Source organism: Amblyomma mixtum, chromosome 2 (assembly GCF_055824585.1).
Source record: "Amblyomma mixtum isolate Tamu chromosome 2, ASM5582458v1, whole genome shotgun sequence".
In the NCBI taxonomy this organism is placed as follows: Eukaryota; Metazoa; Arthropoda; class Arachnida; order Ixodida; family Ixodidae; genus Amblyomma; species Amblyomma mixtum.
The window spans coordinates 154,738,770-154,766,007 of NC_143013.1; the positions used below are offsets into that span (position 1 = coordinate 154,738,770).

The window sequence follows — 27,238 nt, forward strand, 5'->3', positions numbered from 1 at the left end:
GCCCGGCCCAGGCCCGCTAAGTTATAGCTCTAGCGGGCCCGGCCCAGCCCGTGAATCCCGGAGTGAAGCCCAGCCCGGGCCCGGCCCGGCTCGTTTCACAGTAACGCTTGAGGTATATTGCTCACTCTGAGCAAGTAGACTGCTACTAGACCGATAAGAAACTGGCCGACAAAGGTTCTGAAACCACAGTTTGGCTTGCAGAAAGTTGGTTCTTTTTAACCCAGAAGGAAGTGATTAAGGTGGCGGTTCCACTGCCGCCATCTTGCAAGTAGTTCATATTCTGCCACCAGGCTACGACACTGATCCATCACTGAGAAAGTGTCTACCCGTATTGCCCCCAGCGACCCGAGACTGGTTTTGGTTGAGATGTTGAGATATGTGTCCGGTCCTTTCTTGACCGGTGTTCGTGAAGGCTTTTCTTTTGCTGCTCCGCCTGCCTTCAGAGGATTACAAACGAGCCATGGCAAACCCGGCTGCTAGTCCCCGCCGTGCGTGGGGGGAGGTGTTGGCTGGGGTGGTTCCGCATGCTTATTTCTCTGCCTGTTCCTTGCCAAAGCCAAAGAGAGTGGGGCTTCCTTTATTCGGTCTATGGTTCCGGAAGGGTGAAAGGAAAAAGTTGGAGAGCCGGGGTAAGAGGGTACCGTCTTTGTCCAAACGGCGTCAGAGGTGGGGTGATCTTTGTTCCGGATAAGGATGCCCAGCACGGGAAAAGAGGACCGTTTCCTACCCTCTCTTGTTTAGCCTTGGCTGAGTAGCCACAGAAAGCTGTATGGTCGATGTTACTACCTGGAGGGCCTCCTTTGAGGGAATGTGCCGTTTCGTTCTTGAGTTTTGCCCGACTACAGACTTTACTGTTTTCAGTGTCGTGACATATATTAGTGGGAGCAAAGAAAAAAAAGAATAATGCTGCCCAGCCCGCATCGCAAAAGGCACAACGTCGATAGAGTGAAAACTTGGAAGAGTTAGTGATAATTGTCGACATAACTGCACAGCGCAAATTACTAAGTATGCGAAAAGAGAAAGCGGACGCCAAAAATAAGGAAGGTGTGATATAAAGAAAATTATTTATGTTTATGTCCCATGTATATATCTCTAGCGTATTTTTTTTTCAATGAACCTTATAGTTGAAATCGGTGCCTTTCTTGTGTCCTTCCTTCTGCCCTCGTCTTTTGCGCGTGCTATCACTTCGTCACTGTTGATGCATAGTAATAATAGAAGTAGTCGGAACACTCCTGGTCTAGAGTATAACCTGCAAACCCTAGCGCAGAAAAAAAATATATTTTTTTTATCAAATGGTATTGCATCTATGAAAAGAAAACTATAACAAAGATAGCTATACAATTTAGTCAACGCTCAGCGGATGCCTGTCCAACCTTATAAACTATGGTTGGTAAAGAAAAAAGGCAGAGAGAAGCGGGCAATCGTCAATTTCCGTTTACTCTTGAGATGAATCGACATTGCACAAGAGACGTGAAATTGCGATTGAGAGCGTTAGCACAGCAGGGTGTCGGAATGTGTTTACCTCAGAAGCAAATATTCGTCGTACATGCGGCGGCACCTTGCAACCAATTCCGATCAACTTAGACGCAACTTTCCCAAGGTTCACAAAAATGCAGTATACAGATGCATACCATTCACGAGGCGGACTCGAGACTTTTTTATAGACATTGTACGAAGAAGTGGGGGGGGGGGGGGGGGGGCGAGGTGTGCAGGAACGCTGCCAAAAAAAAAGGGGGTCGGCTACAAAGCGATAGTTCTGTAGGCACTTAGGGCGACCCCCTTCCCTTTCTCGTTTGGACCCTCAAATGCGTGCTCCTATTCATTTTAGACGTACGTCCTGCATCCAGTTTGCATCATTAGGTTGCTTATTCCCCCCACAAATTTCCATAGCGTGCTGAAATGTATATCTTTCTTGCCTTGCGTCGATTTGCCTCGATTTGGTTGGATCAAAGATTGAAAAAGTGCGCCCGCGTATGTGTGTGTGTATGCGTGCGTGTCGACGCGCGCGTACCTGGAAACTGAAGGAACAGCCGCTATTTTCACACCATCTATTGTCAGGCAACTATTGCCTCGTTTGCATGAACCCGACTTCGGCGGGTCGAGCCAGGAGATCGAGTTGAGCAAGGTCAGCCCAACTTGACTGCATGTTTACATGAACTCGATTTTAGCGAGTCGCGACCGGTTCAACAGCAGCGGCAGCAAGCGTCGAGCGGCGCAGCGGGAAAGGGCAGTGGCAGTCTGGAAGATTTTGGCATGCACGGCTGCCTCGGAGGCGCTACGGCGCAAGCGAATAACAGGTTACACGAACCCAGTAACCGGTTTTCATCTCAAATCCTCAACTCAACCCGTCTTGTAAACACCGCTTATAACGTGCTTGTAATCATTTTCCGAGAATTCCTTTTCCTGCGGCGCTAGTCTACCCCGCCTGCAGGAGGAGCGCACAGCAAGGGGAGGGGGCGGTTCTTTGTGCCAGTTCCCGAAAAGGGGACTTCTCAGCACTATAGTCAGTTACAACTAAAGAACGAAGCGGCACACGCAACTCAGAGGGAGCTCTCCAGCCAATCACGTCGATCTATGTGGCTGTGCATGCAGCCAAGCTTGCGAAAGAGAGCGAAGGAGTCGGCGCTTTGTCCCAGTGTCGCCGAGGGTGGATGTCCTTTTTTCGAGATAAGGCTAAAAGAATAATAACGCAAAAACAAAGGAAAATCTTTTGCTGCCCCTGCATCCACCATCGTCTCTAGGAGCACCTGAGCTGGAGCAGGGGAAAAGACAGGGAGAAATGCGAAGGTGCTAGTAGGTGTGGCGCCCCCGTTTATTGTCTCAGCTGCACTGGACACTAAAGGGGGAGGGGGGTGGGGGAGAGGGCTGGGGTGCTCACCTTTCGCATACGTCCGCGCGAGAGCGTCTTTTGCGCAAAAGCGCTGAATGTTACAGGTGGGGTCATATTCGGCAACAGACGGTCGTGGCGGCTTCAGTCTCCACCGGTGCTGTCGCGGTGCACCTGTGGTGACTGAACAGAAAACTGTTCGGTCGACGCGCTTGGCTGGGCGGTCTCCTTTGATGGGCATGTGCTGCTTCGTTCTTGAGTTGTACCCGACTTATATACCACATGGATTCATTTCAGCGGTGGAACGTGGCGCCCTCTGAACCACGGCATTCGTTTGAAAGGAGTGCGAGTCTAGTTCAGGAAAACTACGCCTGCTCCATGGTTAGTGTTGAAATAGTGCAGCTGCAGCCGCCATGGAAGCAGATGATGATTTGCGGGTTGTGACAAACGGCGGAGACTCAAGTAACTTTCACTCGTCGACAAGCTAGAACGCTGCTCGAGTTCTCCAAAGAAACGGATCGAGGCTGGTTCATGGCAACATGTTATTGTGATGTGCTGTTAGCACATTTCTTCATGAGATACGAGATGTTAGCTGCCGCTGATGTAGGCTGTAAACAGCTGGCTGCAATTCATTGGCATCGCAAAGGCTAGCGACGACCAGGCCTGCACTCGACCATCCGTTTTGGAAGCAGACAGTGCCAAACTGCGCTCAAAGTGCCGGAACAAGCGCTGCACACCCGCCGCACCGCCGCTGCCGCAGAATATTGCCGAACTGGTGCATTGAGTGCAGGCGAATCGAACGCTCTCCAACTTCCCCTCCAAAGCGCTAGCCGGAACAACGAACAACCGGCAGCACGAAGCGAAAGCCTGTCTCTTCCCTTTCCTGTCGCTTTAGCAATGCCAAAGCTGTCCTCGAAAAATAATACGACGCCCAGAATGCGTTTCGTAGCGTCAGGTGAAAAAAATTGGCAGTGGCTTAGCTCTGCTATGCCTGGATATACGCGTTCCGGATGTAAGCGCTCCGGTGTTTCGGCCGCACGTTTCGCCTTGGCTGCTCGACGGCGAACTGCCAGGCGATAACCTCGGGATCGGAAGAATTTACATTTTCCAGTCTTCTGCGCCGTTTGGCAGCGGCTCGACTCTCCTTAGCTTACCAGAGCTTACATGTTGAGCGCGACCGTCATTTCTCCGCGCACCCTCCTCGCGCATGCGCAGTAGCGCGCGGCACAACTTTCGTAAACACGAGCTCACGCGTCGGACAGGAGCGCACGCCGGCGGCGCCGGCAGCGAGGAGCTCACACCGGCAGTAGCGAGGAGGCGACGCACCTGCGGACCTGCGCCTCTCGTGACGTCACGCGGTTCTCGCGCATGCGCATAACAGACGGCGCACACTCGCGCAAAACTCGGCTCTGACCCGCGTAGTGTGGCTTTACTAGCATTACTCTACAAAACAATGCAGCAAAGCAATGTGGCGGAAATCTGCTTGGAAGTTCGACACACACTACGTAGGAAGAAATCGAGGAAAACGTGCAAACATCGTAGAGATATCGTTCCCTCTCTTGAACACCTCCTGATTGTAAATGTTAGCAGCGCCACACTCGTTATTTTTTTGAACTGTGATTATTTAGTACACGTGCATATGTGTAGATGACGCTACTTACTACATTTATATACATTAATCGCATGTCGCTGCGTTATTGCTATTATTGTTTGTATTTTGTAGACTTTGTTGTTGGCAATTGTTACAAGTTGATTACAAGAATGAGAGACCGACATTTTAAGAGTATATTTGCCAGAAAAAAAGAAGCCGCGGAATGTGTCAAGAGCTTGTGCCCTTCATAAGGAGAACAAAAAAGGTAGCTAAAATCAACTAGACATTGCGCATTCCCCAAAAGCCGTAGAGTAAAGGCGATGCTTAGCCGCGTAGAGCGAAGTATTAAGTTTCTTCACGCAAAATCTCAGAACTTCCACGTGCTGGTTACCTGAACAGTATTGCATTCCGTTTTAAACTATTTCGAAAAAACGCTATCTTTGATGAGGCATAACTTTTAAACTAAACAAGGCCGATTAATGAAATTTTCAGAATGGAAGAGCGATTAGACGGTCTCAAACTGTCCAAAAAGTCGCCGCAGTGCAATGGATATCCCAAAAGTTATTGCAGATTACATTGTTCTGTTTTCTATGCTTTTCAAACATGCGTGGCTAATAAACTACTCTATACACGTTCTTCTAAATGCTTAAATATGCTCACTAGCATCAGATCTCAAAGTATCTCGAAGGACATTTCTCTAGGTGCAAGAGGGTTTTCAAAATTTTGCATTTCCTGAGACAAGGTGAGCTCAACTGCCAGTTTTCAACTTTGCGTTTTCCTTACAGTTGAAACAAATCTGCAGCTACCGTTAAACCAAATGCATCTTTTGAAAGCAGAGAACTCTAGCTTTTTGGAGATATGTGAAGCATATTTATGAATCGAACGAGCGAGGTACAGTCGACGTACAAATATCACCAAAAATGGTTCCCGCTCACCGTCGGAGTGGGACCGCCACCTTAAGAATAGTGCTCGCCAGGCCCGTCTTTTGAACAGTGATCTCGTGTAGGTGCGCAGAGATGAACTCGGAAGTTCCGAGAGCCAAATAAAAAGAGCTGCATACGCGCGTAATAGACTAATTTTCATTCCCCCATGATTTTGCCGCCCGGAAGTATAAACATAAAAGCTGCCTAGCAAGCAGTGGGATAACATTTTTTTAGTGAACGCGATCTCACCGGTTCAATTTTGCTGTTACTGGTGGAGCGTAAGATAACGCGCGACCACGTGATAACTTACAGGGCAAAACACTTGTGATGACAACGAGGCTGAAGAAGCGACGAGGGATAGATGTGGTTATGAGATCAGATTTACAAACTCTCGCGAGCTTTTGCGGCTATTTCATTTACGAGACGTTCCGGACGGCTGTTCAAAAAGAAAACCAAACGCGCTTTAGTTTGTGAATTTTCTCACATGAGAAAAATATAGCTATAAAATAAAAGCTGTTTTGGGGGCTTAAGCACCCAAGGGGAGTCAGGCTGTGAGAGACACCGAAGTAGAGGGTTCCGGATCATTTCGACCGCCTGGGTTTCCTCAACGAGCAATGATACTGCAAAGTACATGGGTGTCATGCTTGCCGCCGGAACAGAAATGCGGCCGCCGAGGCTAGCAGCAAACCCTGGTTCACCAAATCAGTAATCAAGCACCTTGACCACTAAGCCACAGCGGCGAGGAAATAAGGAAATAAATAAGTCAATGAGTAAAGCTTAGTTTTTTTTTCTCAGCGCGTACTATACCCATTGTTCATCCGTGTCGCTGCTCCCATGCCGCAGTTGTGTACTTCACTCTGGGAAAGTGAATGAATAGTCGAACAACAGCCGCTTCTGTACGGACCCAAGCCCGACTCGGGTTCGCAGCTTTAAGCCCGAGCCCGGCCCGGGCCCGCAACTTCAGGCCCGGGCCTGGCCCAGGCCCTTCAAAACAGATCATGTCCCGGCCTGGGCTTTCGGGCCGGCCCAAGCCCGTGCAGTGCGCTAATCCTGAATGCTGTCGACTAGCTAGGGATCTCTTCACATGCACTGACATCGCTTTACACACGGGGGCTTGAGGAGGAAAGCTGATAGGGGTATCTGTTAAGCGTGGCCCGCATGGAGCGTTTTTCCGGGCGATTCGTCCGCGTCGACGGCACCGGAGCGTTTTCTTGCCGCCGGAGAGGACGTTTTTGCCAAATCGTCGGGTTCTGTCGAAACAGATAAAAACGTCGACGCCGCACCGACGCCGGGAGAGGGCAGCGACAGAGGGCGAATGAGAGCCGGAACGGGCGTCACGTGACTCTGGGCGGAGCCACGCCGGCCGAGAGAGACGCGCTTGCGAGCTCTCTCTGGCATTGTAGCTTGACCACCAAAACTGCGTCGTGCTTCCCGGAAAGCATAGTTATTATCCGGAAAGACGGGTGTTTGACACACCGAGGGTACCGAGTTCTAGTTCACTATAGTACCGAGGCTTGGGCTTCGGGTTTCTCGGCCGAAACGGCCGAGCAGCGTGTTGTCTCTCGGAGGAGTCGCTTTTAGCTGGCCGCGCCGTCCATCAGGAGCACGCGTAAACGGTAGCGCCATCTAGTGACAAGACGCCAAAGCACATAAACGCTGTGTTGAAGAATTTTTTTATCCGTAATTACTGATAACTACGATGGGTGCATTGCGAGCCATTTTTCGTTCCAAGTAAAAAAACTGCTAATAGATGAAAATGTAGCAAGTGACTAAAAGCTAGACAACTGCTTCACCAGGTGTCGTTCTTGCGAGGTAAACACAGTTAGGCCTAAGAGCTTGAAAATCGCGAAATTATCTGAAAAACAAAGGCTAGTTATCACTTATACCTATACACGTGGGCGAGGTGTGCGAAGTAAAAGCGAACCGCTACCATCTGAGCGAGCTATCACGTCGAAGAATCCAGCGGTGACACGTATTTATTCCGAAGTGGGCGAGCAGGGCGCAGCCATCTTGTCAACGTCGCCCGTAGCGAGCGCCGCTCGGCTGCTGACCATGCGGGAGTGAATTCGTCGACGCCGGCGCGGGCTTTGGGCGCGCGACGCGATTTCGCGGGTAAAAAACGCTTCATGCGGGCCAGGCTTTACAGCCGGTGTCGCCGCTTCGAGAACGCGGTTGTTGCGAAGCGCCTTTTTTCTCTTTCCTCTCATGTATTTCAACTCTCCACTACCTGCATGTGGCAGCGGTTGTGGCTGAGCACGCGCCAGTGGGAAGTCCCGTGCTATTTCCTAGTCCTCCTCCTTTCAGTCGCAACAACAAAACATGGCCGCCTTCTTCGTTTCGCCCTCATCGAAACGAGGCCAGCAGGGTACGAATTGCGGCAGCTGCAAAAATATCTGCCTACGACATATGTTTCTTCTTTTACTCCCACCTTTTATCTCTTCCGTTAAGGCGCCGTTCGGGTGTCTAACGAGTTGTTTGAGAATTACTGCGCCATTTCCCTTTCTTACATATTTCTCAATTTTACACTTGTCGGTTACCCTGTCCGCTATTAGGTAGGTACATGGGCGCAGGTATAACTAGAAAGAGATGACTTCTTCACGAAAACCAATACATTTTTCTTAAATTTCTTCCCAAGCTAGCGCAAAGGTTCATCAACTTTCATCACTGACACTGGGTAGGTCTTCGAAAAACTGCCAGCTTTTGTCATGTTGGATTTGGAGATTTGCATAGAGAAACGGGGTATCTTTAAGGAAAATTAGTTTGTCAGCTGAAATTATCTTTGAGAGGCACTGGCTGTTCAACCTGCCTGCACTGCCTCGCGTGTTTTTCCGTAGCTAGCTTCCCGGTGATGTTACTCGACGCGTATGGGAAATGTTTGTCGGATTATTTCGTAAATGACTTTTACTATTCTATTTACAGAACGGCCTGAAGTTTGAAAATGTTTGTTGCGCAGCTTTCACTGACACATCATAGTTGGTATTCCGGCGGCTGCTAAAATCAATCTTCTATTAATTTATTTTAATATGGCAACTGTTTAAGCTTATACTGTTAACAAATTATTTTTTATTAAGCGAACAACATGCACCATTCACAATTCTCTGTATACTCTTAACGTGTTGTTAGACCTGGGTCAAGCATAATCATCGGTCGCACAGCATTTACCATTTGCACACCCATGTATATGCCGCAGCACTGGCAAATCCAATCTGTTTATCGCTCAGCGCCTTTACAGAGCAGTTTTTGCGTAGCTTACCAATAACAAGGGTTAATGCATTGTGTGTACTTTTATTTTAGAGCACAAATCTGGCTTATCTTTCATAGCTTCACTGGCAGCATGCACCGTTGACGCTGACTGGTAAATCTTCTATTTGCTGTCAACCTCATATATGCTATGCTATTTATGCATTTGGAGTGCGGTTTTCCAGGAGGTCGCAAATATTACGGTGCCACCATACCGTTACACACTGTGCCGTTGCCATGCTAAGGCATTCCCAACATAGCACCCTACGAATCGAATCGAATTCCGGCCCTGGTAGGCGCGTTTAGATGAGGCGAAATGCAAAAACATACCTGTGGTACGCGAGAATCAAACCGAAGCATTACGTCCCTCACACACATTTTCGCGCGGATTCTTCGGCAGCTTCCAAAGGCGTTATTTAGTTGAAATGCTAAATAGATTGCACTGTTCTATTCTTACAGAACGGCCTCAAGTCTGACAACCATACTGCAAGAAACCGGCACCTTTGACAGAGCTCCTGGTGGGTATTCGTCAGTGGCGGCGGTGCGCTCATGTGCCGCACTACCGCATTGAGCGCGAAAGCAATACGTCTTTTAAGAGAGAAAAAAATGCAATTTCACAAAGATGTAAGCCGTACATGTGTTGCTGATTTCTTTTTTTTTGTTTAGAATTGCTGCTTTATAACTTAAAACTAAACTGTGCTTACTGTAGTACATATATTGTACTTTTACAGGTATGGGGTCAGCAACTCGTCGCATCAGTCCACGGCCAGGATGAGCTACCAGAATTACAGCATGCTCAAGTTAGGTCATAATCTAATGCCACCTCTATATCTCGCGAGTGATAATGCACGTGGAGGGTTCCCTCCATCGCGACCATGTTAGTCCTTTTCTCGACAGGAAACGTAAGTAAACGCCCTGGACACGAAAAGCGCACTCTATGAAGCTGAGCTGTATGTACTAACTCATTTCTCTCCTGCGCGGGCGCTGCGCGGCTGCTGCATTGCGCCCCCCTCCCTCTCGATTGGCAACCGACAATACATTAACTTCAGAGGGCGCTTCCTCTAAAGTTAACTGTTAAGGATTATTAACTCGCAAAAGCTGATTTCAAGTTAAACAGAGGCTCCGCATTTTGCTGTGGCTCGAAATCTGCTTTTACCGAGTTAAGTACCAAAGGCAGAACAGTTTTAGTTGTTAACTTGAAAGCGGGTCCCGCCGGCCCTCTTCAAGTTAAGAAAAACGACGGAGCGTAGACTAGACATACAATACCGGACGCAGCATGTCGTACGTTTATGCTTTTGTTGGCGCAGTACTGTGTAGCCCAGGCGTGATAATCCATAGCACGCATGACAAAGCGGTTGCGCTATCTTCGCTTCTGGCGCAGAACAAGAAAAGCCAGAAGACAAAAATGGGACTGAAGAGCCGACCGTCGCTGCCACAATACCCACCAAGGCCCTCAGTCCAGGTACCTGCACACCTGAATGGAATTTCACAGGTAATATTGCAGGGTGGCTCATGTACAGAGTTGTCTTAAACGACAAGCAATGAGGAGTACAGGAAATTCTGCTCCGGCGGGCCCTTATCTCTGCAAACAACAGACAGGCGGACTAATAGAACAACCGAACATGCTAACAGCACCGCACGTAGATAGTAAACCAAAAAACCTGCTGGACACTTAAGCTTCGCCTTTAGGAGTGAAACACGACATCGTGTTGCAGCGCTTCCAGGGCGACCTCAGAACACCAGCGCCCGTTCGGCCCGGCGCCTTGCCTCTTAGAAAAATAAAATTGCTTTTTTTAGGAAAGGAAATGACGCAGTAAGTCACTCATCTTAGTTGGCACCTGAACCGCGCATTATACAGTTCTTGCTCCGCAGCCCGGGATTATAGGTCTCCGGTTCCCTCAAATATAGGTCGCCGGTTCGAATCCCTGTCACGAGCTAGGCTCTAACTAGTACGTTTATGGGGCACGCAACGCGGAATCGTATGACACTATCGTGAACATTCCGCGGCAATTTTTACGCAGCTCCCGATGATTTCCGAAGCGCGGTCCGACTTCTACTATTACGTCGACCGCTTTCGAAAGAACAAACTCTATACTGTATCGCATAAAAAAAACTAAAGGTACAGCTCATTTAAACCTAGTTATACCAAACGAAAGCAGATAATATCCGCGGGGTGTTCAGATGTCGTTTACTGACAACGTTGCAAAGTCTCCTGCGTAACGTTCCATGATAGCCCAGCTTCGCTCTGATGCCGCGAACTGCGTACGCGAGTGGTGGGCTCCTCTTGAAGTTGCGGACGAGCTCCCGACGAATAACGTGGTCTGACAGCGCGTGAGAGCATGCGCGGCGGCTACAGCTTCGGCGACGGACAGAGCTCGGGTGGTGACGGCGGAACCACTGCGGCGAGTGACGTGGCTAGTCACATGGTCATGCCAGCGGACCTCCGGAGCGGCTGAAGGTCAAAGCGACGGAGTCGAATGCAGCAGGTCTCCTAGGATTAACAAAATCAACCTGCCCCTGGTAAACCTGACACTGTTAGAATGTAAATGGCGAAAACACCCTAACGCCTTTTTGAAAGTTGTCGCCTGAGGATCGCAGATGCGCCCCTTACTCACGCCTTACTCTCGTGACATAAGTAGAGACTTTTTGTGACCTATGTGGGTGCTTACAGTAAACACCTCTTTTCTTGCAGAAAGCTTGTAAAAATTACGAAAACAGCATCTCACTATATTTTAAGAAACGCTCCTTTACCGCACATTCAAACACACAGAGAGAGAGAGAGAGAGAGGGAAAGGCAGGGATCTTAAGCAGAAAGGATTCCGGTTGGCTACCCTGCACAGGGGAAGGGAATGAGGGGAATTAAAGAGGAAAGAGAGAAGTAAAGGGAAATAATCACAGTCTGTCAATTAAGGCAGTCGCTCTCAAAAAGCGAAAGAGTGCCTTGTAAGCCTTGATGGCAGTTGACTGTTGTGGCCACGGACCGAGGATCTTGGCCTCTGTGAAAGGGCGAGGGTCCAGGCTGTCCAAAGCACATCGCAGCTTATGTCTTTCGGCTACAAAGGCAGGGCACTCACACAAGATATGGGTGATTGTCTCATCACAGGCGCAGTTCACACAAGAAGGGCTGTCGGCCATCGCGATCCGGAAAGCATACTTATTCGTGAAGGCAACACCGAGCCATAGACGACACAGTAGTGTTGCTTCACGACGCGCTACATTACACGGAAGACGGAGGCGCAGTCCAGGGTCCAAAGTCCTGAGGCGACGGTTGCACAACTCACCAGAGTTCCACGCTGAAAGTGTGAGCTCCAGCCTCAAAGAACGAAACCCATACGCTGCGTCAGCTCTCGTTACGGGGATATTAACGGGGATTCCATCATTGTGGGCAGAACGGGCAGCTTCGTCAGCCTGGTGATTGCCATGAATGCCGCAGTGGCCCGGCAGCCACTGGAAAATTATGTTATGTCCTTTCAATGTGGCGTCATGGTAGAGCTTGCGGATTTCGGCAACGAGTTGTTCGTGTGACCCACGGCGTAGTGCAGTTTGCAGGCCTTGAAGGAACACAGCTTTCCTTTTATCAACCGTACCTTGCACATGATGCCCTCAGTTGCTTATGCGCCATGAAATAAAACACACATACGCACAGAAAAATACAGAAACGTGCGGTTCGAAACGGAAAAGGCAAAAGAAGCTTATAGGAACATCGAAATTTCAACTGTCTGCGAAAGTAATCACTCTCGCAGAACACTCTAAGTCGTCGTCCATTTGCGCCGCATTGATGACAGTTTTCGCACAGCCGGGCAGCCGTGTGCAAGATACGGACACGTGTTTGTGAGTAGAGCTACCGGTACCAGGCTTGCCTGGACATTTTTCCGTAGTGTCTGGCCGGAGCGTAGTCGCAGGGTGCCAAAAAAAGCCACGAAATTTGATACGACTGTACGGGCAGTGACGAAGAATGTGGCCGGCTTCATTGCAGTAATAGCAGAGGAGGCGGGTTTTCAATAAGGGGGGGGGGGTCCTCGATACCTATAATTCTCTTGGCGTAGATTCACAAAGCATTTCAGGGCTGATTGGCGGCTGATGCCCTCCTAGTGGCACAAAGTCTCCTGGGGTTGGTTTACCGGACACCTTTTGCAGGTACCGGGTTAGCGTAGGTCATGGGCTTGGGTTCTTGGGCAAGAGCCGTCATGCGAGAAGCCTGTCTGCTGTTATTGATGGATAGCATCCTTCAGTGTTATGACGTTAGGCACCGCTGCTGTCGGCAGCAGACAGCAGTTATTAGTTGCAGTTACTAGCAGATGTTGGCGGGTGGAATGCGGCGTACAAAGTTTGGAGGTTTCATGGGCTTCTCTGAAAATTCAGCGCCTTCTCTATAGTACTTGCTTCCCGGAGATGTCCGACGCTCGTCGGGGGATCACGCTCAAGTCTGGCAGAAAGTTGCTCTTTGACACCCTGAATCGGCCGTTTTCAAACACCCCATTCAGGGTCAGAACATGGCCCAAAATATTATGCGTGCTGCATACACCCCCCCCCCCCCCCTGACGATTTTATGGTCGCGGAGGTAAAGGGACTACTTTCGATAATGTTCTGCTTTGAGAGGAATTTACAGAAGTCTTATTGATGAATGTTCTGCTGTATCTGCGTTCTCTGTTAATTCTGGGAAGGCTGATGTACGTAGGGGGGCTTTATAATCGAAAACGGAAGTTAAGCAGAAAAGTCACTTTATTTCGCTATCGCATGACAAGTGGCACTGTATTTAATTTTAATTCTCACATCAGCCTATCTTTCCGTTATTCGAGTTTTCTCAAATGATCAGGAACTGCATCGAAAATCAAAACTGCTTTTATTTTTTTAAGCGAATTTGTGGCCCTGCACAGGTTCGCATGCATGGGTAGAAGTTTTGGCAAATGCCATTGGTTCGCAGTTGCTGACTTTGTTGTCGACTTTGTATATATTGTGTGAAACGTAGTGCAGATAGCCGAGATTTTTTATACAAGTGTTTTTTTGCGAGAATAAATGTCATTTACGGATCAAGTCCTCCGAGTCAAGTATGCACTCGTATTTTCGTGTAAATATTGCATTTAGCCGCACAACTAGCCCTTCGGCTTTATTAAAGATGAAAAATGACCAATATATTGTTTGCGCGCCGGCTCTTTCTTTTTTAACAACCGGCGTATACCCCCCAAGAAATATTTATGGCTACGCAATTGCCCTGCTTCTTTGCCTATGTTATTTCTGGATGGTCCCGATGAAACGGGCGCCCCATTTCTTCAACGTATGCTCCGACTTCTTCGTTCGGATCTTATTGTTACAGCTAGCGCTTTTCTTGAAGAACAGGCTCCTCAGCGCCATTCCTCAGAATGCCCGAGTCTCATGCCTCAACCTGAGTCCTCGGCCTCATATTGAGTCCTCAGGAGCTCATTCTTAAATGTGTCTCATCTCGTCAGGAAGATTTCGCAGTTCTCGTGGTACCTACGAGCAACCCCATCAAGTGTAAAGAAAATGTTTTGAAGGTTCATAGCACCGTCCCAGTTGAATACGAAGACCTGCTACTGGCCCGTAGTTTTGCAACGAGCCATTAGCGTTCGGGGACGCTTGAGGATAAGCTGAGCTAACGCCTTTGGCGGGGTCATTGAACACGATTGAATTCTACGATCCAAAGTACTACCTAAAGGAAGTCCACTTCCGGTTTCAAGAAACAGTCAAGGATGAACATGGGAGAAAGCACACTGTATATCCTGAGCACACAGTCGGCGGTGATCGTGTAGCCTTGGAGGTGCGTTTGGCTCGCCGGCTTTTGCTGAGGAACGGCAAGTAATATCACGTGAAGCAGGAATCATTCCTTAACCAGGAATTTTGGACAGCGCCCAGCCCAATGATAATAGAACTGAACCAGTTTTGCAGCTTCCCATCCTGGCCAGCGGCTTAAAGTAGCCCCTCTGGAGGTCACGAGGTTAGCGCTGCAAAAGTCTCGCTTCCCGTTGAGTGCTGTCGTCTGCTACTGGGATAGGAAAACGGAGGAACAAGAGGCGAAGTAACCATGCTCGCGTGCGTTTTCTTTTATAGTTTATAGTTTTTATTTAGCTGACCTTTATTCGATATTGATGCTAAGTCCATAAATCGCCGGTATTGGCTCTCAACTCTGGCTGTGACCATAATGTCAGTTTTCATTGTTTATCAATCAGTGTCAAAACGTGTTGCCTGTATGAAACAGGTGCAGAAACAGTGGTCGTGCATCAGTGCTTAGACAAATTGTATTTCTAACTGCATGTATACCGTGAACATACTTAGATCAACCTTCAGACGAGCGTACAGAGGAGCTAATTGAGCCCTGTCTAGCGCTAAACGGTTTTTTGATTTCGCCCGGTAATGCACGCTAAAAGATGCATAGAGCTGGAGTTCGCGTACGTGGACCGTCTGCATGAAACAAGTGCCGCAGTGGTGATTTTAAAGCGTTTTAATGCGTACAGTGCTTTGTGAAATTGTGACAAAAGTGCACAGCTAATGCTTCTTTGTGGAACACGCACCGGATTAGCATTATGGAGAGAAAATCCTCATTAGTCTTTTAAGGATGCAAAAAAAGATTTTACGGATCAATAATAATTTGCCTAGCTTTCACTTAAGTAAACTTATCTTCAGAAATCTTAAGGTCATTCCAATAACTAAAAGGTGTCATTACAAACTCCTACGCGAATATAAGCTCAGCATCAAGGAAAATCAGAGGCTGTTTTTGGACATATCGAACTTAGAATAAATAGGCAACGCGGCCTATAATACGAGGACAACACACCGTTGGAAAGCGTTAAAATGCCGTACGAACTATGGGTTTCAGTCTTAGGAATAACCTGCCTCGATTACTAAATGAGCATATTAAAGCAGGAACAGATACTTTATAACATAAATTTACGGAACCTGAAGGCGTTGTTTTATTAATTTGCATGGCCCTATACACACCACGCATTTCATAAACAAAACAATTTGTAGAGATATTTCTTTACTGTTTCATTATAACTGTCATTATTCCCCGACCGTTACATGATCTTGTCGCCATATCATTCATCAAAATGTCAAGTTATAATTCTGTTTGTTTCTGTATATGTCTGTACATTTTGTTCTCTGCATTTGTTTCTGGACTGTGTTGCTTCGTTGCCGTCGATGTAGGGGACCAAGATTTTTTTCAAGCCGTAAAGGAACGGCTTTTCTTCTTGGCCCCTTTCCCAATGTGTACGTCATGTTGTGAAAAACAAATAAAATGAATGAAATAAAATGAATGCCCAATTCCGTCATAAGCTCTCAGGGTAACGAGGCAATGGCAGGAGTCTAATAATGGTAATATGTTTCCGAGATAACTTCGGTAATTTGTTTGACCTGTAGAGAAGTTGCGCCGAACCCGTAGACGTAAAAGAAGACGCGGAGTGTAGCCACCCGGCAGACTACGAGGCAACAACTACGAGCCTCGAAATCAGAACATCGGTGCTGCGTTTCTGACGGATACCAGTGCTTTAAATCCCGCCGTACACTTGGTGGAGGTCGCGGGTTCGATCTTCTCTGTCCACCCTGGCGCTCCGCAACCATCGGCTCCACACCTCGATTACTGCCACCGGCAGCACCAGCTCCGGCCCCGCTTCTCCCCCCCCCCCCCCCCTCGACAGCCTCAATGCCATCAGCCCGATCGTTCCTTGCCTGCCTCATCACTACCGGCTGCCTTTACCGCCGCCGTTCACAACGGCCTTTCGCCTAATCAACGCGCCCAGCTCCTCGACTTCCTGCACAGATTCCGCACTTATTTTAACGCCCAGCAACCATCGTTGGGCCGAACCTCAACAGTGGCTCATCGCATCTTCACTGGTGAGGATGCGCCATTACGCCAACATCCCTACCATGTCTCCGCCTCAGAGCACCGCATTAATGATGAGCAAGTCAATGACATGCTCCGAAGAGGCGTGATTCAGCCTTCCAACAGCCAACGGGCTTCGCCGGTCGTCTTAGTTTAAAAAAAGACGGATATGTTTCGGTTCTGTGTCGATTACCAACGTTTGAATGCAATCACACTCGAAGACGTCTACCCCCTGCCACGCATAGATGACTCGCTTGACTGTCTGCATGGCGCCGAATTTTTCTCCTCTCTCGATCTACGGTCTGGCTGCTGGCAAGACCCCATGGCGGAGGGTGATCGGGCCAAGACAGCTTTCGTCACTCCGTATGGGTTCTACAAGTTCAACGTAATGCCGTTCGGCCTATGTAACGCGCCCGCCACCTTTGAACGCATGGTGGACCCTATCGCTCGGGGTTTGAAGTGGCACACATATCTTTGCTACTTGGATGACATTGTGGTGTTTTCCTCCGACTTCGCTACCCACCTCACTCGCCTTGAGGCGGTCTTGAAGTGCCTGACTGACACCGGTCTGCAGCTCAATCTGAAGAAGTGCCATTTGGCCGCCCGCCCACTCACCATTTTAGGGCATTCCGTGTCAAAAGATGGCATCCTTCCTGACCCAGCCAAACTCCGAGCTGTCGCTGCGTTCCCGAAACCGACTTCAATACTCTGCAGCTTTATTGGTTTGTGTTCTTACTTTCGGCGCATCGTCCGAAACTTTGCGGCCGCCATTGCCCATTGACGCAACTTCTTGGTGGCCACACCGACCTTTCTGTCTGGTCGCCCTCTTGCGATAGTGCGTTCATGAAACGGCGCACCATACTTACCTCGCCTCCCATTTTACGCCACTTTGACCCGGCTGCGCCTACCGAAGTTCACGCCGACGCCCGTCATGCCGGGCTCGGCGCTGTTCTGGCCCGACGCAAATCTCGCGCTGAACAATACGTCGTGGCGTACGCCAGTCGGACTCTAACCAAGACCGAGATCAATAATTCCGTCACCGAAAAGGAATGTTTGGCCATCGTCTGGGCACTTCAGGAATTTCGGCCGTACTTGTATGGACCACCATCCTCTGTGCTGGTTATCTTCACTGAAAGACCGCACCGGTCGTCTCGCCCGATGGTCGCTTCGACTGCAAGAATATGATATCCGCGTCGTCTACCACACTGGGCGTAAGCACACTGATGCCGACGATTTATCCCGCTCTCCGGTGCCCCCCGACGTCCGGTTGCCGTCTACCTCCAGCTCCGTCTCGTCTTCCCTGTCCGTTGACGACATGCCTGCAGACCAACGCAAAAACCCCTGGCCGGCGTCACTCACCGCACTCCTCACCAACTCGTCGCCCTCGCTCTTCGTGACGACGTCTTCAAACTCAATTACATGCCAGACGGCCGTAGGTGGCTGCTTGTCGTACCTCGCCATCTCCGTAGTGCTGTCTGCGCTTGTTACCACAACGACCTCCAGTGTGGCCATGCGGGTGTGTTGAATACTTATGAACGGTTGCGACAGCGCTTCTACTGGCGCGGCATGTATACCTTCGTCGTAAGGCATGTGCGCTCGTGTACCGATTGCCAGCATCGCTAGCCTCCTACCCCACATTCTCATGCTCCCCTCCAGTCTCTTTCTTGCCTAGACCGACCATTTGATCGTCTTGGCATTGATCTGTATGGGCTGCTGCCGCACACGCCAGCGGCGAATCGCTGGATAATCGTGGCCGTCGATCACCTCACTCGATACGCGGAAACTGCAGCACTTCCGGCCGCCACCTCAACTGATGTCGCCTCCTTTCTTCTTCGCCACTTCATTTTGAGGCATGGCGCCCCTCGTGAGCTTATAAGCGATTGAGGCAAATCGTTCTGATCTGAAGTTGTTGCAGCGCTCCTCCATGAATGTCACCAGTTCACCCGACCACAACCGCTTACCACCCTCAAACCAATGGGCTCACCGAACGCTTCAATCGTACACTGGGCGATATGCTGTCCATGTACATCGCCTCCGATCACTCCAATTGGGACCGGATTGTGCCATTTCTTACCTATGCCTACAACACCGCTGTCCAAGCAACCAACGGATTCTCTCCATTCTTTCTCCTGTAGGGTCGCGAGCCTTCGCCTCCGCTAGACACCATTCTGCCCTACCGACCGGACATTTCGGAGTACACGTCGGTTTCCGAAGCTGCCTGGCACGCTGAAGAGTGCCGCCAGCTGGCCCGTTCCCTGACATCTGAATATCAGTGCCACAAGAAAGCCCGCGTCGACAATAGTGACAATAGTCCCTCCGCCCATACCTTTCTTCCTGGTGATCGCGTCTGGCTGTGGGTCCCTTCGGCACCACAGGGCCTGTCCAGCAAGCTGGTTGCGAAATATCAGAGGGCCTAACGTGTCATCATACAGACTTCCAGTGCTAACTACCTCATTGAACCTTTAGCTCACTCCAGCGACCTTCGCAGCCGTGGCCGTGAGATCGTTCACGTCGACCGCTTGAAGCCATACTATGATCCCGCCATCATTTCGTCGCCCTGAGTTGCCAGGATGGCTTACCCTTTCCTGAAGGGGGGGTGGGGGGGGGATTGCAGTAAAGAAGTTGGGCCGAACCCGCAGACATAAAAGAAGACGAGAAGTGTAGCCGCCCGGCAGACTACGAGGCAGCAACTACGAGCTTCGAAACCAGAAATCGGTGCTACGTTTCTGACGGCTACCAGTGCTTTAAATCCCGCCGTACAGAACAAGCAAATGGGCAGAACAAGCAATTGGTATTTCTCATCGACATTTCCATTCCCAAAATTAGTTAATGCCAGATATTGTATGTCTTGTAGGATGTGCGCGCCTTAGTGTAGCTTCACCTGCGTATCTAGGACCCTTCCCACCTGGTACTTTTCCACGCACACATAGCAGCATTTTTCGCACAAGACAAAAGCTATTTTCATATCTTTCGTTCGGAAAAATGCATGAAATGAACAGTAATAATTTTTATTTATTCCGCATGGAAAACAATCCCAATATTGCACTACATAATTTCGCTCTTCTCATCTTCAAAAGGTGGAAGAAAACTCTTTCTTGATGCTTAACCAGAAAAAAAATCGAAACAAGAGGCCGCCGTGACTAGCTCCCTGCTGTAGTATGTTCTCCACACTGCTCTTGCTGTAATAATTTTTTAACCGGCCTGTTTCTTTGGTGAGCGTCCGTCCCGGAATTAGTGATCTCACGAACTGAAAACTGCTTTGTCAACAATTATAAACACCCAGTTTTCTCTTCTGTGCCAGGCCTCAGTATTTTTTGATGGAAAACGACAGGTGTTGGGCGCGAAGCAGAGGACGAGTCATCAAGGAATGGAGGAGAAAAACTTTATTAAAGAGAAGGGGAGTTGTGTCAGCTTATGGGCAGGGTCCTCATTCCAGAGCTCCACTGGCTTGAGCTGCCCTGCGGACCTGTTGTATTAGGGTCCTTTTGTACTCCATACTACCGCTGGTCAGCATTTTAGGTATGTAGACGATTTCTTAATTTTCTTGAAACTAACTTCCCGTGACAGTGTCGAAGCGGCCGCAAATGACATTTTGACCTTCTTTACCGATACCTGTCCTGACTTGAGTTTTACTCATGAAGTACCGTATTTACCCAATTCCAACGCGCCCCCGATTCCAACGCGCACCCAAATTTACGCCACCAAAAAAAAAAAATTTTCAAGCCCCGATTCTAACGCGCGCCCGATATTGGTAATGAAAAAAAAAAAACTACAAGCCCCGCTTCTAACGTGCATGTGACTTCCACGAATGAAAATAATTTGCAACCGTTTTTATATTTTAAGGGGAGATGCGGGTGAAAAAACCGCGATTTTTTTCGATAAAGTCGATTTTGTATTTTCTTGCGTCTTGTATTCCCCCAAGCCTCTTCTTTTATGTGTAAAAAAATCAAAGCCGATAATCAATGGGAAGTTAGTAAAAAAATACTATTAAAGCACTCGCGGTGGCTCGCGAAAGTGCGAATTTGACCGAATTTCGGGAACGCGGCATTTCGCTCCACGGCGTCGCCCGCTCTTGAATATTCGCGGGGAAGTAGGCCTACCCATCGTCTACGAGAAGCCACTTCGGCAGCGGCGCATTCTTGATAAAAATACGAAAAAAAAGATCGTTTCCCGCCCGAGTCGAGCGTCGCGACTGGCCCTTCAAATCACGTGGTACGATCGGAGCCGTTCCATTGGCTACGAGCATTCCACCGCACGGTCGGGCGCAGACGCTCTTTCTTCGTTCTGCCGCCACCGAGACGTGAACCAACGCTTCTGCCCGGGTTTTTCTCCTATCTCCGCTATGGATGTGACTGAGAAACGAGATTTTCGCTCATGCAATTTCCTGACAAAGCATCAGTATAAAGGAAGACGCCCCAAGCGCAAGCGGAGAGCTCCGGTTACGGGAGGTTCGTCTGCTGCTAGGCGTAACTGCGGCAACGGCGATGCTTCTTGCGGAGCATCCATGACTTCGTCAGTGCGTCTGAGCGAAAGATAAAGATCTTCGACTGTAAAAACGGGCGCGGGAGCGCTGTTATCTGTGAGATCGGCATGATGCACGACCTCGTCAGCGGCGCGGCGTGCCCCGCCTGCGGACGATGTAATCTCTGTCAGAGAGTCGGCCGCAAAACAGAAAGGAGTCTCATCGTTTTTGGAACTTTACCGCCGAAATGACGCGTTCCCGACAACCGTTGTTTCATCAACATATTCTTCGATCCGCGTATCTTGATCGTGCAACGGCAGTGATGAGGCGTCCGCCCGCGGCAGTGCACGGGATACCGTCGTCGTGAACGCGGTCCGTGGTCGCTGAGCACGCGACCAATGACAAGCGCCACACCGGTTGAAAACGGCTCCTGCGACGCAGAAAACGACGAGCAAACGTGCTCCCATGTTTCCAGCAGTTAGTGAGCTCCCACATCGTATAATGGCGATGACGATGGGCAGCTATGGGGCAGTTTCGGTTTGCACTCGAATCCAACGCGCATGCGATTTTGAGACGTATTTTCCCCGAAAAAAGGTGCGCGTTGGAATTGGGTAAATACGGTACCCCTTGATGACTCAATTAGGTTTTTAGATTTGACTCTCACCTTCTCTGATGAAAGCCATGCTTGCTGGAGCTACTCTCCTCGGACCAAGAAAAGCCTGCTGCCCTACTCCTCCTCACATTCCAAACTTGTGAAGAGAGGCATTGCCAACCTTTGCCTCGGTAATGCTCTGCGCAGGTCTTGTGCACACAGCATGCAAAAGAGTTTCTTAGTGCAACTTGACCGCTTGAGGTCAGCGGGCTACCCTGAGGACGTCCTCATTTCTATTGCTTAGACCTTGACCAGTAAATTTAAGTCACAGTACAAAAGAGATGAAACGCCTAGTGAAGAATCCAGACTTGCTGTAATGCCATACCTGCATAAAGTCTCACATAACGTTAAAAAGGTAGCCATGAAATACGATGTTAAGGTAGTCTATTCTGCGCCCACCAAACTCGTCGCTTTGTTCACGTATCTCAAAAATTAGCACGGAAAAGAAATTTAATGTCAAAAACCAGAGCATGTTCACCAGATGCACAACCAATGTTGTTTACTCGCTCCCACTGTCCTGTGGTAAGGCCTACATAGGTCAAACGGGTCAATGCATCAACGACCGTATGAGGCAGCACCGCACTTCGCTGCAGCCAGGCAACACAGCAAATCTTCCAAGACACTGCAACCACTGCACCCCTCTGTTCCATAATGTCAAAATCATCGGCCGCGGCAAAACACAGATAAAACGAGAAATCTTAGAAGCTTTTAAAATCAAGCAGTTAGGGACTGATTGCGTCAGCGACAGCTCTGTCAAGTTCACGGCAAAAGAGTACACTTTCATGAATGGGACATAGATTGCCACATGTTTCTTCGCTCGCTTAATCAGTTTTGAGTTTTGATAGCATTTGTGGTGCTCTCGCGCATGTGCGGCCTGTTCTGATGTTGGGGAAGTAAAGAATTTTCAGTTGTGTTTCCAGCGTTGTCCTGTGTACTTCTCCTCCTTGTGAATGCGTCCTTTTCGCTGGTTTTCTACATACCATGCACCAACTGGCCCAACAAGCTACGCTTCTTCAATACTATGCACACGCCGCTTCATACGATGGCTGGCGGGAACCGTCCGGAATGGGAGAGACATTGGCATGCAGGGCACTTTACTGACAGAAGTGACGTCAACCAAGCTGTTTCCAGATAGAAATCAAGATGCAGACGTGCATGCAACGTGTGACCAAGTGCATCATGGCCTGTAATGACGGTTCTGCCAACGGCTCAGAATGAGTCCGTGCATGCAACCCGCATCTATCAGTGCGAGGCGGTCCGCCTGGCCCGTTTTTCCGCGCGCTTCACTTACGAAGACGTTGCGGGAATAAAAACTGCACGTTCATACCACCATAAAGTTATTGTAGAGGCGGTAAACAGAGTAGACATTTCTGTGATCGCTGGTGGCTAGTTCAAAAGCGCTTCTCGCTACACCTTGAGTAAAGCACATGTTAGGCCTACAACACCAAGCAAGCGGTGTACTGTCAGTCGGCAGAACGCACATCACTGCAGAAATCGTGCCAAAGGTGGACATTGCGCTTTCTTTTTTCCTTTAAGATACAAATTCTTAGTACAGATACTGCTACCTGCTTCTGCGAAGTGACAGCGGTTTTAGAGAAAGTTTGAACAGAAAGACATGTCGCTGGCATGGCCGTATACTGTGCACTGCACATCTCCGAAGGGTTGTAGTAGTCATATTCCTGGCGCGTCGTTCATATTTTTTCGAGATTCATCCGACATCTACTTAATGTGCAGGAACAGAGCGCTCGCCTGCCTTGTCTAAAGCCGCCTCTTCCACGCTGAAAAGCCTGGCTGCGTGCGGTCTCAGAACAGTCTGCTAATGTGGTCCAGAAGTGCTGTTAACAGTCTGGTTCATAAATATAATCTTCTGTGCGTCACCTGAGTAGCAGACTATCCTTAAGCAGAACTTGGGTAAAGCAGTATCTCACTATAGTAGGCAAATTCCAGTGAGATTTGCAGGTTATTCCAGTGCCTAAGTGTACCATACAGACAGTTAGGAAATACAGTCAAGTTACGAGTTTTGTAAGCACATGAGCTTACCCAATCTATTCATGCATATAACAAGAGACTATTGGCTTGAACAGATATTTACCGCCGCAGGCCACAGCACTTCTGTGCCAGGTAGCGCGTCACCTTCTTGTGGCGCTTTTGGAGATCCTCAGCCGAGCAACCCTTCAGCTTCAAATAGTGCCAGAAGAAATCTGCACAGATGGGGTAATAAGTAATGTTAGTGTGGTTGAATATAAAAAAATGAGCAGATCGAATAATGAGCATTAATACACCTAACATAGGTTGTCAGTTCGAATCCGTGCTGCAAGAAAGGCTCTAATTAACTAGTAAGTTTATGCTGCACGACAGGCTGAATCGTATGACACCATCTGGTACATTCATGCAAAACAGTTCACCCACAAATTTTAGAGGAATGTCGTGACTAAGCAGCCAGACTTTAATGCCTGCCAGACAGATATACATATACTGATCGATATAGTTTAGTTTCGAGCTGTGGTGCTCGAGCATCACACTGCCACCTGCTATTTTATTCCATTATCTAACCACCTCGGCTCCCATGGCAACTACTGGGATACACTGCTGCATTGGAGGCTGCCAACTTGGGTTCTATCCGTGGAATCAGCACAACTCAGGCTCAAAACGCAACCAGGCTGAGAACGCAACGCAATGCTCTAAAATTACTACCTCGGGCTAATAGCTCTGGGAGCAAAGCTTCACACACTGGTGCATAATATTATACTTCAGATACACCCAGCAAAGCAGTAGAGAGAAAAGCCCTTTGATGAATAACAAAATTTAGCTGGAGTTTAAAAAACCACTTGCACTCTGCGTAGGTTTGGGACTTGGGGGAAAAAGAGAGGTGCAGGAAATTGCAAAGGTTTTCAAGCAATTTCAACAAAATTTCAAAAATTATACAGCCCCTGAATTAGGGATGGCATACATCAAAGTGGTGACAAATGGAGTGACAAAGTTCTTTACACAGTGTGTGCACTGATGAGGAATGAGGAGGATTTAGTGTTTAACTGGAAGATTAACAGCAAATAAAGTTTATTGCGCATATCTGCTGCCTATGAAAGGCTAACCGCCGAATTCAGAAGTGCGCCTCAACTCGATACTCCGTCTCCACTCTGTGGAGTGGAGAAAACAACTGCTCTTCCATTTGATGAGCAGTTAGGATTGAAGAATGCCACTCGGCATTACTTCAGACAAGGAGCTGCTCTAGAGACCTTCTTCCAACTGCCATCCCTCGAGGAAGCATGAAAGGCAAATGATGATGAGAATAAGGCGAAAAATTGCCTTTGGCTACAAAAAAGCATGGCATGGCTATTAAGTGTCTGTTTTATAACGCTGCACCACCTTAAGAACACAAAGAACCTCACCGTTTATTAGCCTAGTAAAACATCTTTTGCAAGCTGCCTGACGAAAGCAACAGAGAAAAACTACCGGAAACGCTTGCACATCTGGCAACCTTTGCCACCAATGATGTAGCGTCTATGTAGGCATTTACGAATGGTGTAAAAACTGCCGTTCGTCAACTTGTGGGAGGTTTCGCTGGCCTGCAGAGGCCAGCGGCGAAGCTGAGAAATACCAAAATGGGTTTGGATTTATGGGGTTTAATGTCCCAAGTGACTCAGGCTATGAGGGATCTCATAGTGAAGGGCTCTGATAATTTCATCCACATGGGGTTCTTTCACGTGCACTGACATCGCACAGTACACAAGCTTCCAGCATTTTGTCTCCATCAGAATGCGACTGCCGCGGCCAGGATCGATCCTGTGTCTTTGAAGTCAACAGCTGAGCACCGCAACCCCTGAGACTTCTCCATCATCAAATTATGCATTACAAAAATGACACTGCATCACAGAAAAGGACTAACAGTCATGGCCAAACTGTAGTTACAGCCAATAGTTGGCACCGTGAACCTGCTCCCCACATCCAAAAGCTTAGACAGCTTCAGCCAACACACAGGAATCAGATTGTCTCCCAAACCCCATGCCACTGCCTCCCAAAGAAGGTGGCAGCCAATAAGTGGGCAACAAAAAAGTAAACTGTTTGGTTTGGTTTATGGGGTTTAACGTCCCAAAGCGACTAAGGCTATGAGAGACGCCGTTGTGGAGGGCTCCGGAAATTTCGACCACCTGGGGTTCTTTAACGTGCACTGACATCGCACAGTACACGGGCCTCGAATTTCTCCTCCAAAGAAATTCAGCCGCCGCGGCCGGGATCGAACCCACGTCTTTCGGGCCAGCAGCCGAGCACCATAGCCACTGAGCCACCGCGGCTGTGGGTAACAACTTGAACGTCTTGCATCACGCTACAAGGTGATGTGAAATTTGAGGAAAGGCCCCAAAAAGCACATAATTTTTTTATTTTCAGAGCACTCTTAGCCCTTTAAATGCCAAATGTTTTTGTAAAAAACAAGCCAGAAATTTTAAGCAATCAATTTTTTTGTGCACATTATTCTTGAAGCCACTTCATTGCATACACATGGGTAGCTGCAGAGCAGTCAGCTCAATGCACCGATTGTGGTTGACAGCACTCAGACATACAGACAAGGGACAGAAACAAAAAAGATGATGGCACAGGCACTGAACTTAAAACTTTTCCCAGAACTGCCGACATACTGCATAAATACCCACACCACAGGCACCAACACGCAGCGATTTATGCACTCGTGGTAACAAGAAGTGGTATGAGAAGTAGTGGAAAAACAACAAAAGCTAGAAGCAAAAACCAGAGGACACAGCACAGGATAAAACCAGAACAAGGTGAGAGAAAAATTTATAAGCAAGTCATTTTTAAAAGACTGCCAACAGTGGATAGGTTTGACCAAAAGAATATTTAAGAACTGCTCTGATAAAATGGAACTAAAAAACCTTATACACAAACACAGACCAAGCGCAGTGAAAAAAAAATGAAGGAGAAATGCCAAGAAAAAACACGCAATAGAAGCAAAATGGCGATTGGGTAAGCAAACGAGAATTGAGCAACAAGCGAAGGTGAAGTGTGCTAAAAATTAAAAGGATAAAAAGGGAATAAAAACGCGCATGAGCCACAAAGGTGAAGCCAACAATTAAGATGGTTAAAAGTGGAAGATGACGTACAGTGAAGCCGAGAGATAAAATATAAAAAAGTGAAATTCAAAATCAAGGAAAAGTGAAAAAATCAAGGAAAAACACTAAAAGAGGGAAGTTGGCGGAAGAGGCAAGGCATGTAACACACATGTAGAACCAGGGCTAGATCAAGTACATCCACAAAGAAAGGCAATCCTCCGAGTGAAACCAAGCGTGTTCTTTACATTCACCCCGGAGCCTGAAAATCTCTGCGGCTTCCACCATTGCATTGCGTCAGCTTATTACGGGGCTCTATTAACACAGTGGCTTTCTCGAACTTTGGGCAGCATGGCTTTTTTGCGTCCCATTATCAGCAGTGGACTTGCAGGTACCTAAGAGATGTACCCGATAAATCAGTGTAATGCTCTCTTAGCCTTCCATTGATGCCAATGTATACCTTGCAGCAAGAAAAAGGGATTGAGAAAGCACTTCTTGTGCATGCCACTAAGGGTTTCTGTGCAATGCAGTGCAGCCTGTTTCTTTTTTCTTTTTCATTGACGATCCTAGAGAGGTGTGATAGGTGATGGGGGGGGGGGGCGGCAGCAAAAAAGCATCTACTCTACTCTCGAATTTTCTAAAGGTA

At 48.4% G+C, this 27,238-nt stretch overlaps 1 protein-coding gene across 4 annotated transcripts in view; it reads right to left on the minus strand.

The window, feature by feature from the left end:
- The window catches only part of LOC149361328 (uncharacterized), a 304,360-nt gene that overhangs the window by 268,445 nt on the left and 8,677 nt on the right, over nucleotides 1-27,238 (minus strand). For all 4 annotated transcript variants that reach the window (XM_089572663.1, XM_089572661.1, XM_089572662.1 and 1 more), the window contains exon 5: nucleotides 23,625-23,733. In XM_089572663.1, the coding sequence (XP_089428789.1) occupies nucleotides 23,625-23,733 (109 nt within the window). The remainder of the gene's footprint in view (nucleotides 1-23,624; nucleotides 23,734-27,238) is intronic.